This window comes from Mixophyes fleayi, chromosome 8 (assembly GCF_038048845.1).
Source record: "Mixophyes fleayi isolate aMixFle1 chromosome 8, aMixFle1.hap1, whole genome shotgun sequence".
Taxonomy (NCBI): domain Eukaryota; kingdom Metazoa; phylum Chordata; class Amphibia; order Anura; family Limnodynastidae; genus Mixophyes; species Mixophyes fleayi.
The window spans coordinates 38,210,867-38,223,789 of record NC_134409.1 but is presented as its reverse complement, the minus strand read 5'-3'; the positions used below and the strand labels follow the sequence as shown (position 1 = coordinate 38,223,789).

Below are 12,923 nucleotides of genomic sequence, written 5' to 3'. Positions count from 1 at the left end.
AAGGCCTCTGTTCCATTTCACAATGAGGCCTGACAGTGCCGCGGGTGAGGTCTCAAGGGCAGCTATGGTACAGTATGGGCATAGTTGCCAACATTAACCTGGGAAGTGGTGCTGGGGAGGTGGTGGCAGCACGGTGGTCTAGTGGTTAGCACTTCTGCCTCACAGCACTGGTGTCATGAGTTCAATTCCCGACCATGGCCTTATCTGTGTGGAGTTTGTATGTTCTCCCCGTGTTTGCGTGGATTTCCTCCGGGTGCTCTGGTTTCCTCCCACACTCCAAAAACATACTGGTAGGTTAATTGGCTGCTATTAAATTGCCCTTAGTCTCTCTCGGTCTGTGTGTGTGTGTGTATGTGAGGGGATTTAGATTGTAAGCTCCATTGGGGCAGAGACTGATGTGAATGAGTTCTTTGTATAGCGCTGCGTAATTAGTGCCGCTATATAAATAGATGATGATGATGATGGTGGCGCAATCACATCACAGTGGCCTTGCCCCCTGCTGTGTAACACAGACATCTGTGGCATTGCACAGTGGTGGGTAGGGCTATGGCAATGTAAATCCAGGAGAGAAGACTGCTATTCTGTTCCAAACAGATTGAAGAAACTGTTGAATTGGGCTTTATAAAAAACTGAGCCAGCAAAGTAAAAGCTTCTCTAATTTAATTAAGGAAACTGTACAGAGAAACAAAGTTTTAAAGGAGGACTCAAAAGGTCACCACGTATGTGGCGTACTCTGAAGGCACTATTTTATGGAGTGGTGTATTTGTATATTTGTCTCTAGTTGGTTACTGAATCCCTCCCGAACCTTATTCACAGTTTCAGGCTGTCCTTTAGTACTACCTATGCAAAAAACAAAACCCTCATCCTACACTAATGCCCTCTTAAAAAAAAGTAGATAGGAACCTGTCTCATCAGTGGCCTGTGTCATATGTCATGGTTGCTCAGTGGGTAAAGCTCTGACTCAAAAGATTGCATTCTTGTGTACGTTTTGTGAGTTATTCACTTTTCTTTATCCACTTGTGTGACTGAAAGCACGCACCTCAGTCATACACAAAACAGACACAAAAGTCAGTATTTCTTAGTAGGATATTAAGTAAAAAATCTCCCCAGCCCTTTCTAATGCTTTAATGAGGCTATATATAGTGTTATTTAAACTCTAAAGGGGCAGGAAAATACATGAATAGTTGGTGGTGTTAGGTGTCATTCAGAAAACAGATTTTCTTGATAGAAACACTAGGTATGGCCAACTAGGTAAAACACTAGGTATGGCCAACTAGGTAAAACACGAGGCATGGCCAACTAGGTAAAACACGAGGCATGGCCAACTAGGTAAAACACGAGGCATGGCCAACTAGGTAAAACACTAGGTATGGCCAACTATGTAAAACATTAGGTATGGCCAACCTTTGGCACTCTTGACAGCTGTCTGTATTTCATTATGGAAGACGTTGTGTCAGATTTTGCACATCTATGATTAATTTCACTGAGCATGATATCAGGGACAACATGCGGAGTTTAATTTGAAGAATAATCATTTTATAGTGCAGACACTAATCCTTAATTTTTGCACAGCAAAAGAGTGTCATAACTATTTTGTACTACATAATATTTCACATTCTCAAATAATTATTTAATAGCGTGAGAATGATATGCCTTGTGTACATGTGTTACGGTGACAATGTGCAGAATGTAAATGAACAGTACAGAATGAGCTAATAGTATGTTGCAATACACTGACCATTAGCTAGGAGGCTCAACTGGTACACAAAGAGGCATCATTATCTGATCAGGCATCATTAAGAAAAACAGCAGTGCGATGTTCTTCGAGATTATCCTATATCAGGGACTGGGAAGGGTGATTCCCAGAAGTGACGTTTCCCATGGATTTCCAGCGTCAGTCTGTATTTCTATGTACGAGTGTAACTACTGTAAAGGGTACTTCTAATATTGAGAGTCTTCTAATTACTTTGTAAACAAAGTAATAAGTGTAAGTAATTTTCTTTGACAAGTTTAACATATTAAAAATGGACATTCCAGAGAGTAAAGGAGAGGACTTAATATTATGCCTTAATATTATTATTAATATTATGGCTGACATTCAACTGTCCATTCCCAAAAGCCGGAGTTAAAATAGAGGTTATCACAAGGATGTGTTGTCAGCAGTATTTACACCTTCAAGCTCTGGATTTCCTGGTTACAAATTCAATATTCCTCTTCAAAAACATACAGTTCCTGCTATACTTCCCTATCGAAATATGTAGTTAAAAAGCTGGGATAGATGAAGAAAATTATAAATGTAGCATGTAAGCTAATATAACTAAAGTTCTTCCTGATATAACCAATTTTCTTTGTTCTCTCAGTTTAGTGTGACATAAGAGCTGAAAGCGCTGTCAATCATCTTGTGGCTTAAAAGAACTTTAAGACGATTTTTGGGGCCCTCCTCTGCTCCAATGGGCCAAGGCAGGTGGTCATAATGATGACATCATCATCATGACTAAATTGTGCCGAAGCCCCCACCATCCTCTTCTTCACACATGCAATGCTGACAGTCTCAGAAGCCCAGCGGCCACCACTAACAATCTGTTAGAATTACTGGTATCTCTCAGTTTCCCAGAAATTCCCGTTCAGGGACAAAATAACTGGAAAAAAAAAATGGAAATTGGAAATACTGGTTCTCAGACGTAGAAGCAACTCTGGGGCTTCAGCCTGTTTAAACAATAGCAGAGCACGTGTGGGGTGTGAACTGCACAAGCTGAGGCGTGGAAGACAGCTGACTTCATACCCACGCCGGTTATCATGTCAGGAAACTGAGCTGGGGTTGGAACCACGGTACCGATCAGCACAAAGCAAACACTAAGTGACAGTGCAGAGGAAAAGAGGACAGGGACTGATAAAAGAAAGAGCTCAGTACAGTAGGGGAAAAGAGCGATTATTAACCAAAAAACAACAACTGTGTGTTATGTACAGCTTCCTCAGCATCTAAACCCTGTCTAAATTTTATTATTTCATCCAAGTATTAGAAAACCCACTTAAATACATTAAAACATGTACCATTCCACAATATTTATTAAATTGCATTGTTTCCATCTTTAAGAAATCAGCCAGTGTAAGTGTAGCAATATAATAATAGGATCCAGTATTTCTTTTATATAATGTGAGTCTTCAAAAATCTTTTTTTTCCCAGATTTGTGGAGAAAAACGATTTGTGGTGTAAAATAATTCAGCTGTGCTATGAGGAATGAATTCCCCAAACCACAGGGATGGAGAAGGCGTTATTTGTTGAAATATGGAATGTATAAGGGACATGTTTTGTATTAATTGGTTTGCTCTGGCGGACAATCTGCCCGTGCACGTTTTCTTGGCTGTAATATTTGCCGGATATCGCTCAGACACATTCAAAATACAAACATTGTTCTGCTTTCCTTAACTCCCGAAGACTATAGGGTTCTAATAAACTAAATGCTGCAGGATAAGTCTGAACACTCATTATCATCCAGCGATGGTGTAATCAAGATGGAACTGTTCATGGCAGATAATTCAAAAAGGTAATGTCAAGTACTGCACAAATACCTTTTTGTGAATACTGTATGATAGCTATGATATTTAAAGCACAGTTTGCAGTATTGTGAAAATGTACCTATCTCATGTTACTAACAGGAGAGGACAAAAACAGGGCTGTTGCAGTATAATTTATAGACAGAAGGTGGGGCTAAAGAGCACTCTCATTTTCTCACTGTGGTTTGTAGATTATTCTAGGTCAAGATTAATACTTACTTTCTATGCTCCTCACCAGAAAAACACAATGTAATGGAAACAAAAAAAACAGACAAAATATTTATAATTAAACTTCTGAAAATCATGGAAAATTAAACACTATGGGCCTGATTCATTAAGGAAAGTAAGGCAAAAAAAATAGCAAGTTTTCTCCTGGACAAAACCATGTTATAATGCAAGGGGTACATATTAGTTTATTATTTTGCATATAAGATAAATACTGGATGTTTTTTCATGTAGGACGCAAATACTTGATAGCTTTCTTTTTACACTTACATTAAAAGTTGATCTAGGACATGCCCTACCCCAGTTATAAATTTGTCCTCACATTTTAAATTTACCTCCCCCTCCAATACAACATGGTTTTGCCAAGGTTCAAAGTTGCAATTTTTTTTTGCTTTCCTTTCCTTAATGAATCAGGCCCAATTTGTTCTATATGTTGTTTGCAGCTGTCTCCAATGATCACAACACCCAAAAATAATTACACTACACAGTGATGTCAGCCTGACATCGTTATCAGACACAAAACTCTAACCATGTAAAACAATAAACATTTAAGGCAGACGTCATTATAGTAACATAGAAGTCTCTATATTGCAACCCTCGAAATTAGAGAGATAGTAAATCTACTTTAAGAACTTAAAGAAGAACTGTACCTATCCATGGCATCTTCACAATAGCCCATGCCTCCACCTGCCTAGTAGACCCACTGCTATCCTCCTATCTCTCACCCAGGAGAAGTGTCCATTACAAGCCCAGTTGGGATGAGTATCTACCAAACCCTGGGATGTGTTCTCCATGGTCCTAGTAGTTTACAGATTTGGGGAATTTTGAAAATAGTAGAAGGCATTAATGGAAAATGGTGTAAAACGGTTTTCTTTTTATCATATACAAACCAATCCTATGCTTTCATTTTCTAATCTCTACAAGAAAGATGACCATCACAATCTGATTATCTGCTATGGACAAGACCACTTTTCCATTACATCAGTTTTCAGCCCCTAATATGCTAAAGTTAGTTTTTAACTGCATTTGAGATTATCTTCCCCAATGCTAATGTGACCAAGTTACTGAGGCACTAGCACCTTGTAGTATATTATGTCTATAGGGTTTTCTAAGAGCAACATTCGGACTTTGTCAGACAGATAGAAGTCGTCATCAGTAGTCAAGAGGCTAAACACCATCCAAATACCCCGTTGTCAGATGTCATATACTTGGATAAATAATAAAAAAAAAACAAAAGCAAATAATTAAAAAATAAGGATTTAAGACATACCTGTGTGAGAATAGATGTACCACAATGCTGCTGTTAAAAGTGCACCAATTATGAAGGCTGCAAATGCAATTCCAACCACCGTTGGTGTGTCCAGTCCGTAGAAAATTGCTAAATTGACAAAAGTTCAAACACAGTTATTTCCAGTGACGGACACATAAATCTTATTTCAAATACATTTCCAAACTGTGATTTTGGCTCCATATCCAACAGGTTCGCAAAAAAAAGAGCTCTCTCTTACATTTCTCATAGAGGTTAATAAACCACACTTTCTATACCAGCGTGTGCCTGTGGTTTTTTCCTTATGAGATCAACATACTCTGGGGTAGAAGAGTACTCCCCACCTAGCTGTGAGACATCAGGCCCTACGGAACATGTCTAAATTCAGCACTGTGAAAAATGGATTTTCACAGAAGCACTTAACTGCAATGGCCTTTAAATGCTGCACTGACAGTATTACTAAGATTTAAGGAAATATCACTTATTCCTACATGTGTACTGCCATTTCAGCCAACTTTATTTTGTAACCTATGAAACCTAGTTGGCCCTGTTCCCATTTGTAGGTGGAGAGCGGAACCGCTTGTGAAATAAGTGATGTCAGGCAAAGGACACAGAATCACAGAAATAGAATCTATTGTTCTCAACATTTGGCAATGCTGTGTGTGTATGAAATTAATTCCAGACAAAAAATACAACACTTCCTTTAGTCTAAAAAGTCACAGAGACATCCTCTATTGATATCCAAGTGTGCTTCTATTTTCTTTCAATTCCTCCAGGCACTTATTCTTTTATTTATTTAAATATTTTTTTATTAATGGCATATGCCTCTTGTTCTAAGAATACCGGAAGAGTCAATGGAGCTACATTAAAATCAGAAGTTTGAGTGGAAAAGTAAAGACAATGCCCAAATACAAAACACGAACAACAGATGTTAAATAGGCTGTGACCACTACAAATAAAACAGGTTTTCATCAGGATTGGGCTTAAAGTGGAGGCAGTATTTACACACAGGTGCGGCAGCCATTTTGAGCTGAACCAATATTTATGAGAATGTAGTCTATACATTATCTAGGAATTAGTAACATCACAGGGACATGAGGCAACTAATGTCTCAAAAGGTCTTTAAGTATGTGGCCCAGTTGTTGGGCATGCTTTGTCTGTCAGTAACAGAGTTGGGGGTTATTATCTGACAGATATACAACTAAACAAAACGTACACTCAGGGAAACGCTGAGAACTCATAAATTGCCTCAGATTCGCCACATACCAAATATTAGCGGTTGCTCAGCACAAAACACAAATGCCTTTGTTGTACTCTCTATGGGATGTTGCTAGATGGCAGCATCTTGGATGTATGTGAACACTCAATCCACATTTATGCACAATTTTAATAACGATTACCAGCCATTATAGCATGTATGTCACAGCTGCATGTAGTATTGTTACACCCTTACTACGGCATTTAGTATATTGCAATGAACCTATTCTTCGTAATGTATGAGCTGGCTCATTTCTGCTGCTCTATGTCCTGCATCGTCCATCTGGCCTGTGCGTTAGTATTACAGGGTCCTTAATGCCAACATACACTTTCATCAACAAAAGTGCAGCAATATGAACAGCCAATAAGCAGAACTCTGAAGGAACCCTGGATTCTAACTGTAGACATCACAGGCCAATCAAGGGGGTAACGTCAGGGCTGACTAGGTGGTGATTGTACAAAGACAGAACCGCTTTTCTCCCCCCAGTCCAATATAAAGCAAGTCAAAAAATAGAAAAATAAAACATTACAGATTTCTAACAGATGGTGATAGGCAGTTTAAAATCTATCATCATAAGGAAATACTCTATCATAAGGAAATATTTTATCATAAGGAAGTTAGCTCATAAGGTCAAAATTGGTCTATTTATGCAGATTCTGAATGAATGCTTATTGTTTGTTAAGGTTCTTATATTTCCATTGTATTTTCAATTCTATACAAATACATTTAAAAAAATCTATTCTGACCTTGGGCAGGATGAGAAGGTTTGCTTTTTATAATTACATTTTATAAGTTATTTACTGGAGTACATGATTTACAGTTCATTGTTATGAACTTATAAAGCTTAAAAGAAAAAATTAAAGCAATATTTCCTACATATAGAATAAACATCTGATTACAGCAACCAATTTTGGCATATATGAGAAAAAAAAGTTTTAAGATGCATTTTAAGAAAATGGAATCAGCAGTTAAAATAAAAAATAAAGTAACAATATCACTTACGTTGCGGTATGCTTGGATCATTCGGATTTTGTGGGGGATCTGTTTCAAAACAAAGAATACAGATGAAGTATAAAAAATATACAAATAAAAATGGAAGTAAATATGAAAGATACATTATATGGACAAAAGTATTCAGACCATTACACCAACAGGGACTGTAATAACATTGTATTCATATACATATATATACTTTAATATGGAGTTGGTCTCCCTTTTGAAGCGATAACAGCTTCCACTGTTCTTGCCCTTTCATTCTGTAGAGCATTTATGAGGTCAGGCACTGATGTTGGACAACAAGGCCTGGCTTACAATCTCCGTTCCAGTTTATCCCAAAGGTGTTCAATAGGGGTGAGGTCAGGGCTCTGTGCGGGCCAGTCAAGTTCTTTCACACCAAACTCATCAAACCATGTTTTTGTAGTCCATGCTTTGTGCACTGGGGCACAGTCATGTTGGAATAGAAAAGGGCCTTCCACAAACTGTTGCCACAAAGTTGGCAGCATAGCATTGTCCAAAATGGCTTGGTATGCGGAGGCAATAAGTTTTCCTTCCCTGAAGATAAGGAGCCTAGCCCAAACCCTGAAAAATAGCCCCATACATTATCCCTCCTCCACCAAACTTCACAGTTGGCATAATGCAGTTAGGCAGGTAATGTTCTCCCGGCATCCGTCAAACCCTGACTCACTGTCAAACAGAGAAGCGTGATTCATCACTCTTCAGAACACGTTTCCAGTGCTCCACAGTCCAGTGTCTGTGTGCTTTACTCCATTCCATCCAACGCTTGGCATTAGTCTTGGTGATGTGAGGCTTGCATGCAGCTACTTGGCCATGGAAACCCATTCTACTGAGCTCCCGACGCACAGTTTATGTGCTTACATTAATGCCAGTGGAAGTTCTGAAATCTTCAGCTATGGAATCAGCAGAGCGTTGGCAACATTTACGCCCCATGCGCCTTAGCAGTCGTTGACCCCACTGTTATTTTACGTGGTCTTCTGCTTCGTGGCTGAGTTTATGTTGATCGTAACTGATTCCAGTTTCTAATATTATCACTTACAGTTGGCCGTGGAATATCCAGCAGGAATAAAATTTCACAAACCGTTTTTTTCGAAAGGTGGCATCCTATCACAGTACCACGCTTGAAGTCACTGAGCTCTCCAGAACGACCCATTTTGTATCACGAATGTTTGCAAATGGAGACTGCATGGCTAGGTGCCTGATTGTATACACCTCTGGCAATGGGTCTGATTGAAACACCTCAATTCAATAATTAAAAGGTGTGGCCGGATACTTTTGTCCATATAGTGTATATGCAAATATACATAACATAAATATAAAAATAGCCTAGTGTGATTTTTCAATTCTGAAATTATGCCTAAAAGAATGGTGTTTAATTACAATGTTGTGAACACAAAATCTTGACCACACACTTTTTTTTATTATAGTTTTTTAACATTTGGCTAGCCAAATTGTTTTATAGATTTCTATTATATTAAGTTTTTCCACAAGGAAAGTTGATTACTTTCATGTGAAATAATGAAAATATTGGCATTCTCAAGTTGATTGTAAAGGGATGTGCTAATAGCACTGAGAGGCTAAAAGTGAGGCAAATACGCTAATGAACATTTAATAACTAATCTCATTAATTAACCACTCGCAAAGTTCGTTTTCAGTTTATCTAAGAAATACGGTTAATTTTCTGCTCTAACTCAACTCTGTGTTAGGTGCATGTATCACTATGTACTATTCACATACACTTAGTGGCCACTTTAGAAGGTATACCTTTCCAGTACTGACTAGGACCCCCCCATCGCCCCCAGAACAGCCTGATTACTTTGTGGCATGGATTCAACATGGTGCTGAAAACATTCCTTAGAGATTCTGGTCCATGATGACATGATAGCATCACACAGATGAGGCAGATTTGTCGACTGAACATTCATGCTGCAAATCTTACGTTGCACCACTTTCCAAAGATGATCTATTGGATTGTGATCTGAGGATTGTAGAGGCCATTGGAGTACACTGAACTCATTGTCATGTTCATGGAACCAGCTTTAGATGAAGTGTGCTTTGTGGCATGGCATGTTATACTGCTGGGAGTATCATCATCATCAAAATTTAATTATATACCGCCGACAAATTTCTGTAGCCATAAAGGGATGCACATGGTCAACAACAATACTCAGATAGGCTGTGGCATTTAAACAACGCAGCCCTATTACTGGAAATGGTCATAAATCGATTGATGTGTGATTTAGGTCTAACCACTGAAAGAAAGATGGGAGATGTGTCCTTTAAAATTGACGTTGTACAGAAGTCCAAGATAATTTTTAATCTTTTTAGAGCCTTACTAAATTTAACAAACCAGTGATCTAAGGTGACTAAAACTATCTTCCAACATCAAACACTGTCTTACCAAACACATGGCTTCTAAACCTATGTCAATCCAGATTATGGCCCATAATTATCAATATGTGGTCATAAGGATGATTTTTTTTATTGCCGCCTACAGAGACGATAAAAACCTCAATAAAATATAACCAGGACAGACCTGATGCAGTAAGGTTAACTTATTGCTTCACTAGAAACATAGAATTTGAAGGCAGATAAGAACCACTTGGCCCATCTAGTCTGCCCATCTTTCTATTAGCCTATGGTAACCTCAAACCCTACTTGGTCCTTTAATCTTTGTAAGGATATATTTATGTCTATCCCAAGCATGCTTAAATTGCTCTACTGTATTAGCCTCTACCACCTCTGATGGGAAGCTATTCCACTTTTCCACTACCCTTTCTGTGAAGTAGTTTTTCCTCAAATTTTCTCTGAACCTTTTTCCCTCCAGTTTTAGTGCATGTCCTCATGTTCTAATACTTCTCTTCCTTTTAAGAATGTTTCCCTCATGTACCTTGTTAAAACCCTTGATATATTTGAAAGTTTATATCATGCCCTTCTTTGTACAGTCTCTAATGTATTTATATCCTTTTGCAGATATGGCCTCCAGAACTGAACACAGTATTCTAGATGAGGCCGTACCAATGACCTATACAGCGGTATTATTACTTCTCTCTTTCTGCTACTGATTCCTCTCCCTAGGCAACCAAGAAGCTTACTTGCCTTTCTCATTGCTTTGTTACATTGCTTACCTGCCTTTAAGTCACCTGAAATAGTGACTCCTAGATCCCTTTCCTCTTCAGTAGTTTCCATTATAGTTCCACTAATACTATATTTAGCCTTAGGGTTTTTGAGAACCAAGTGCATGATTTTACATTTTTTGGCATTGAACTGTAATTGCCACTCTCTTGACCATTCCTCTAGTCTACCTAGATCAATCATTTGATGTGTCTACTCTGTTACATATCATTGTGTCATCTGCAAAAAGGCAGTCTCTGTACACGTGCGCATGCGTGAGCTGGCTAGCTTGTTAGCGCATGGCCAGTGGACCTGAAGGCCAAGATCTCGGCATTCAGTTCTAGTAATTTAAAAAAAAAAAAAAAAAGATAAAAAATAGATTCAAATATAAAAAAAACTAAAACATTTAAACATTAAAAAAAAAAAAGTTTTCTTCAAAGAATAAAGTATTTTTCCAATGATTTTTATATCTTTTCACCATCCTGATATGGCAATAACAACAAATATTGTGACAAATCATACCACCAGCGATAGCACCCTGTCCTGCAAAACTAGAAAAAAGCCCTATCCAGGGTTTTTACCCCTTGATAAATATACCGCTATGTCTTGCATCAGCTTCATAATTAAATTTTAAATTATGTATTTGTTTTATTATTATATTTATAGTAATATATGTTTTTTTCTTTTAACACCACATTAACAGAAGCCTACATTAAAGTGTTCAATATTCTTGAAAAACAAGACAAACCTTTCCTTAAAGAAATTCTAGAGTCTGGATTTCAAACTATTCCTATCTTATAATACTGTTACATTCTTTCCTGCCTAGTGTAATCACTAAATGTCACTGTGATCAGTAACACCACTAATCTCATTGCACTAGTGGAGAGATGTGTGTGCTATTGCAGACTACATATCTTTGCTGGAGATATAACGCCCAGTGACCATTTGTACGTATAAAAAAGAAAAACGTACTATTTTCTAATCATAGCTAGAGCACATAATATTTTTAATTAATAACTGGTGCAGTATAACCCTAATATACTCACTAGAAACCATATAGATGAGACTTTAATCTCTTTCATTTCTGTACCTTCCTCGGTTTTGAGCTTTCATAAAGTTTTATTATTAAATTGCACAGTTCTGACTAATCAGCATGTAGCCATGGTAACTCATTGTTAGTAAACAGTTTGCTGCATATTGGAGCAAACCATTTACAGATCTCAATAGTTGCTATAAACCTCTCTGCCCCCTGTTTATACTGTATTTGCAAAATATGTACCATTATATGACACAACTTGGCTGTAGCAACCCTTTTTTGGACTATCAATGGTATTATATAATACTACAACCAAACCTTATAAATAAACTATATACACCCTTTATGCAGTAAGTAAGCACACTGCCCTGTTCTATGTAAAATTCGGATACATCCCCATTTAAGGATATCTTTGGTACTGAAATGTTTACATCAAGCTAAATCCTATGACCCAAATATTTTAAGCATGTTATACCATCCTATAACATCTGCACAGATCTCTGGTGTATACATCTGCCTTTAGCACCTCGCTCGGGTGAGAAAACTATTTTATCCATTAAAATATTTTTCAACAAAAGTTTTATGAAGAATAGAATAAATATTTGAGAAAGTGAAGGGTTTTATGGGATTATTTTTTTTTTTACATTTTTTTTTTTGTAGCAGAAAGCAGTTTTTACAATGTGCTGTATTACCTGAAGGTTTCTCTACCGTGATCACTGCCAATGGCTTTGTGACTGTCTTCTTGTTCTGCATCATAGAGAGTATCATGCTGCTAGTGAGGGAAGTGCAGGCTTCATCAAGCTGAATGCACTGTAACACAAATATGCAAGGTCAGGAAGGGATTCAGTGTACAATCCAGTATCTTTAAAATCGTCAGGAATTGTCATATTGACCTGGAACAGCATGCAGGGAAGGAACAGGTTGTAGTGTTTTAGAACAGGGATTAAATGTGCAGATCACCTTATGAGAAATAAAAAAACAAACAAACAAGAATTAACCTGAAGATAGGCAACCTACGGCTCTCCTGCTCCTGTGGAACTACAAGTGCCATCATTTCATATTTTGATGAGTGTGTATGTGTAGTCTGTAAATATTTAGACCAATTACAGGTTTACTGTCTACCTCCTTTCTAAACCGAGTATCTCTGTATAGTGATTACACATGACCCAGTATAGTCATTACACATGACCCAGCCAGTGTACTGGAGCTGCCAAATTTATTTTTACGTAAGTAGTGTAACGGAGCGTTCCTGCACTTTATCACTCACTAGTGGATAAAATGCATTTATCCAGCACATAAATTGAAAGCACTAAAGACAAGGGATTAACATTTAACTAATGAGTCTGGGGCCATGTAGCCATTTTTCAAAGAATTATGTCAGTTCTGTAATACAGAACCAGCAAATCAATTAGGCCATCTATAATTAGCGGCAAAGAAGGAGGGGTGGTAAATGG

At 37.7% G+C, this 12,923-nt stretch overlaps 1 protein-coding gene across 3 annotated transcripts in view; it reads right to left on the bottom strand.

Moving 5' to 3' along the window:
* TGFBR3 (transforming growth factor beta receptor 3) overlaps positions 1-12,923 on the bottom strand; it is a 164,307-nt gene that overhangs the window by 14,436 nt on the left and 136,948 nt on the right. For all 3 annotated transcript variants that reach the window (XM_075182390.1, XM_075182393.1, XM_075182392.1), the window contains 3 exons: positions 12,162-12,279; positions 7,308-7,346; positions 5,051-5,158 (listed from right to left, as the gene is read on the bottom strand). In XM_075182390.1, the coding sequence (XP_075038491.1) occupies positions 5,051-5,158; positions 7,308-7,346; positions 12,162-12,279 (265 nt within the window). The remainder of the gene's footprint in view (positions 1-5,050; positions 5,159-7,307; positions 7,347-12,161; positions 12,280-12,923) is intronic.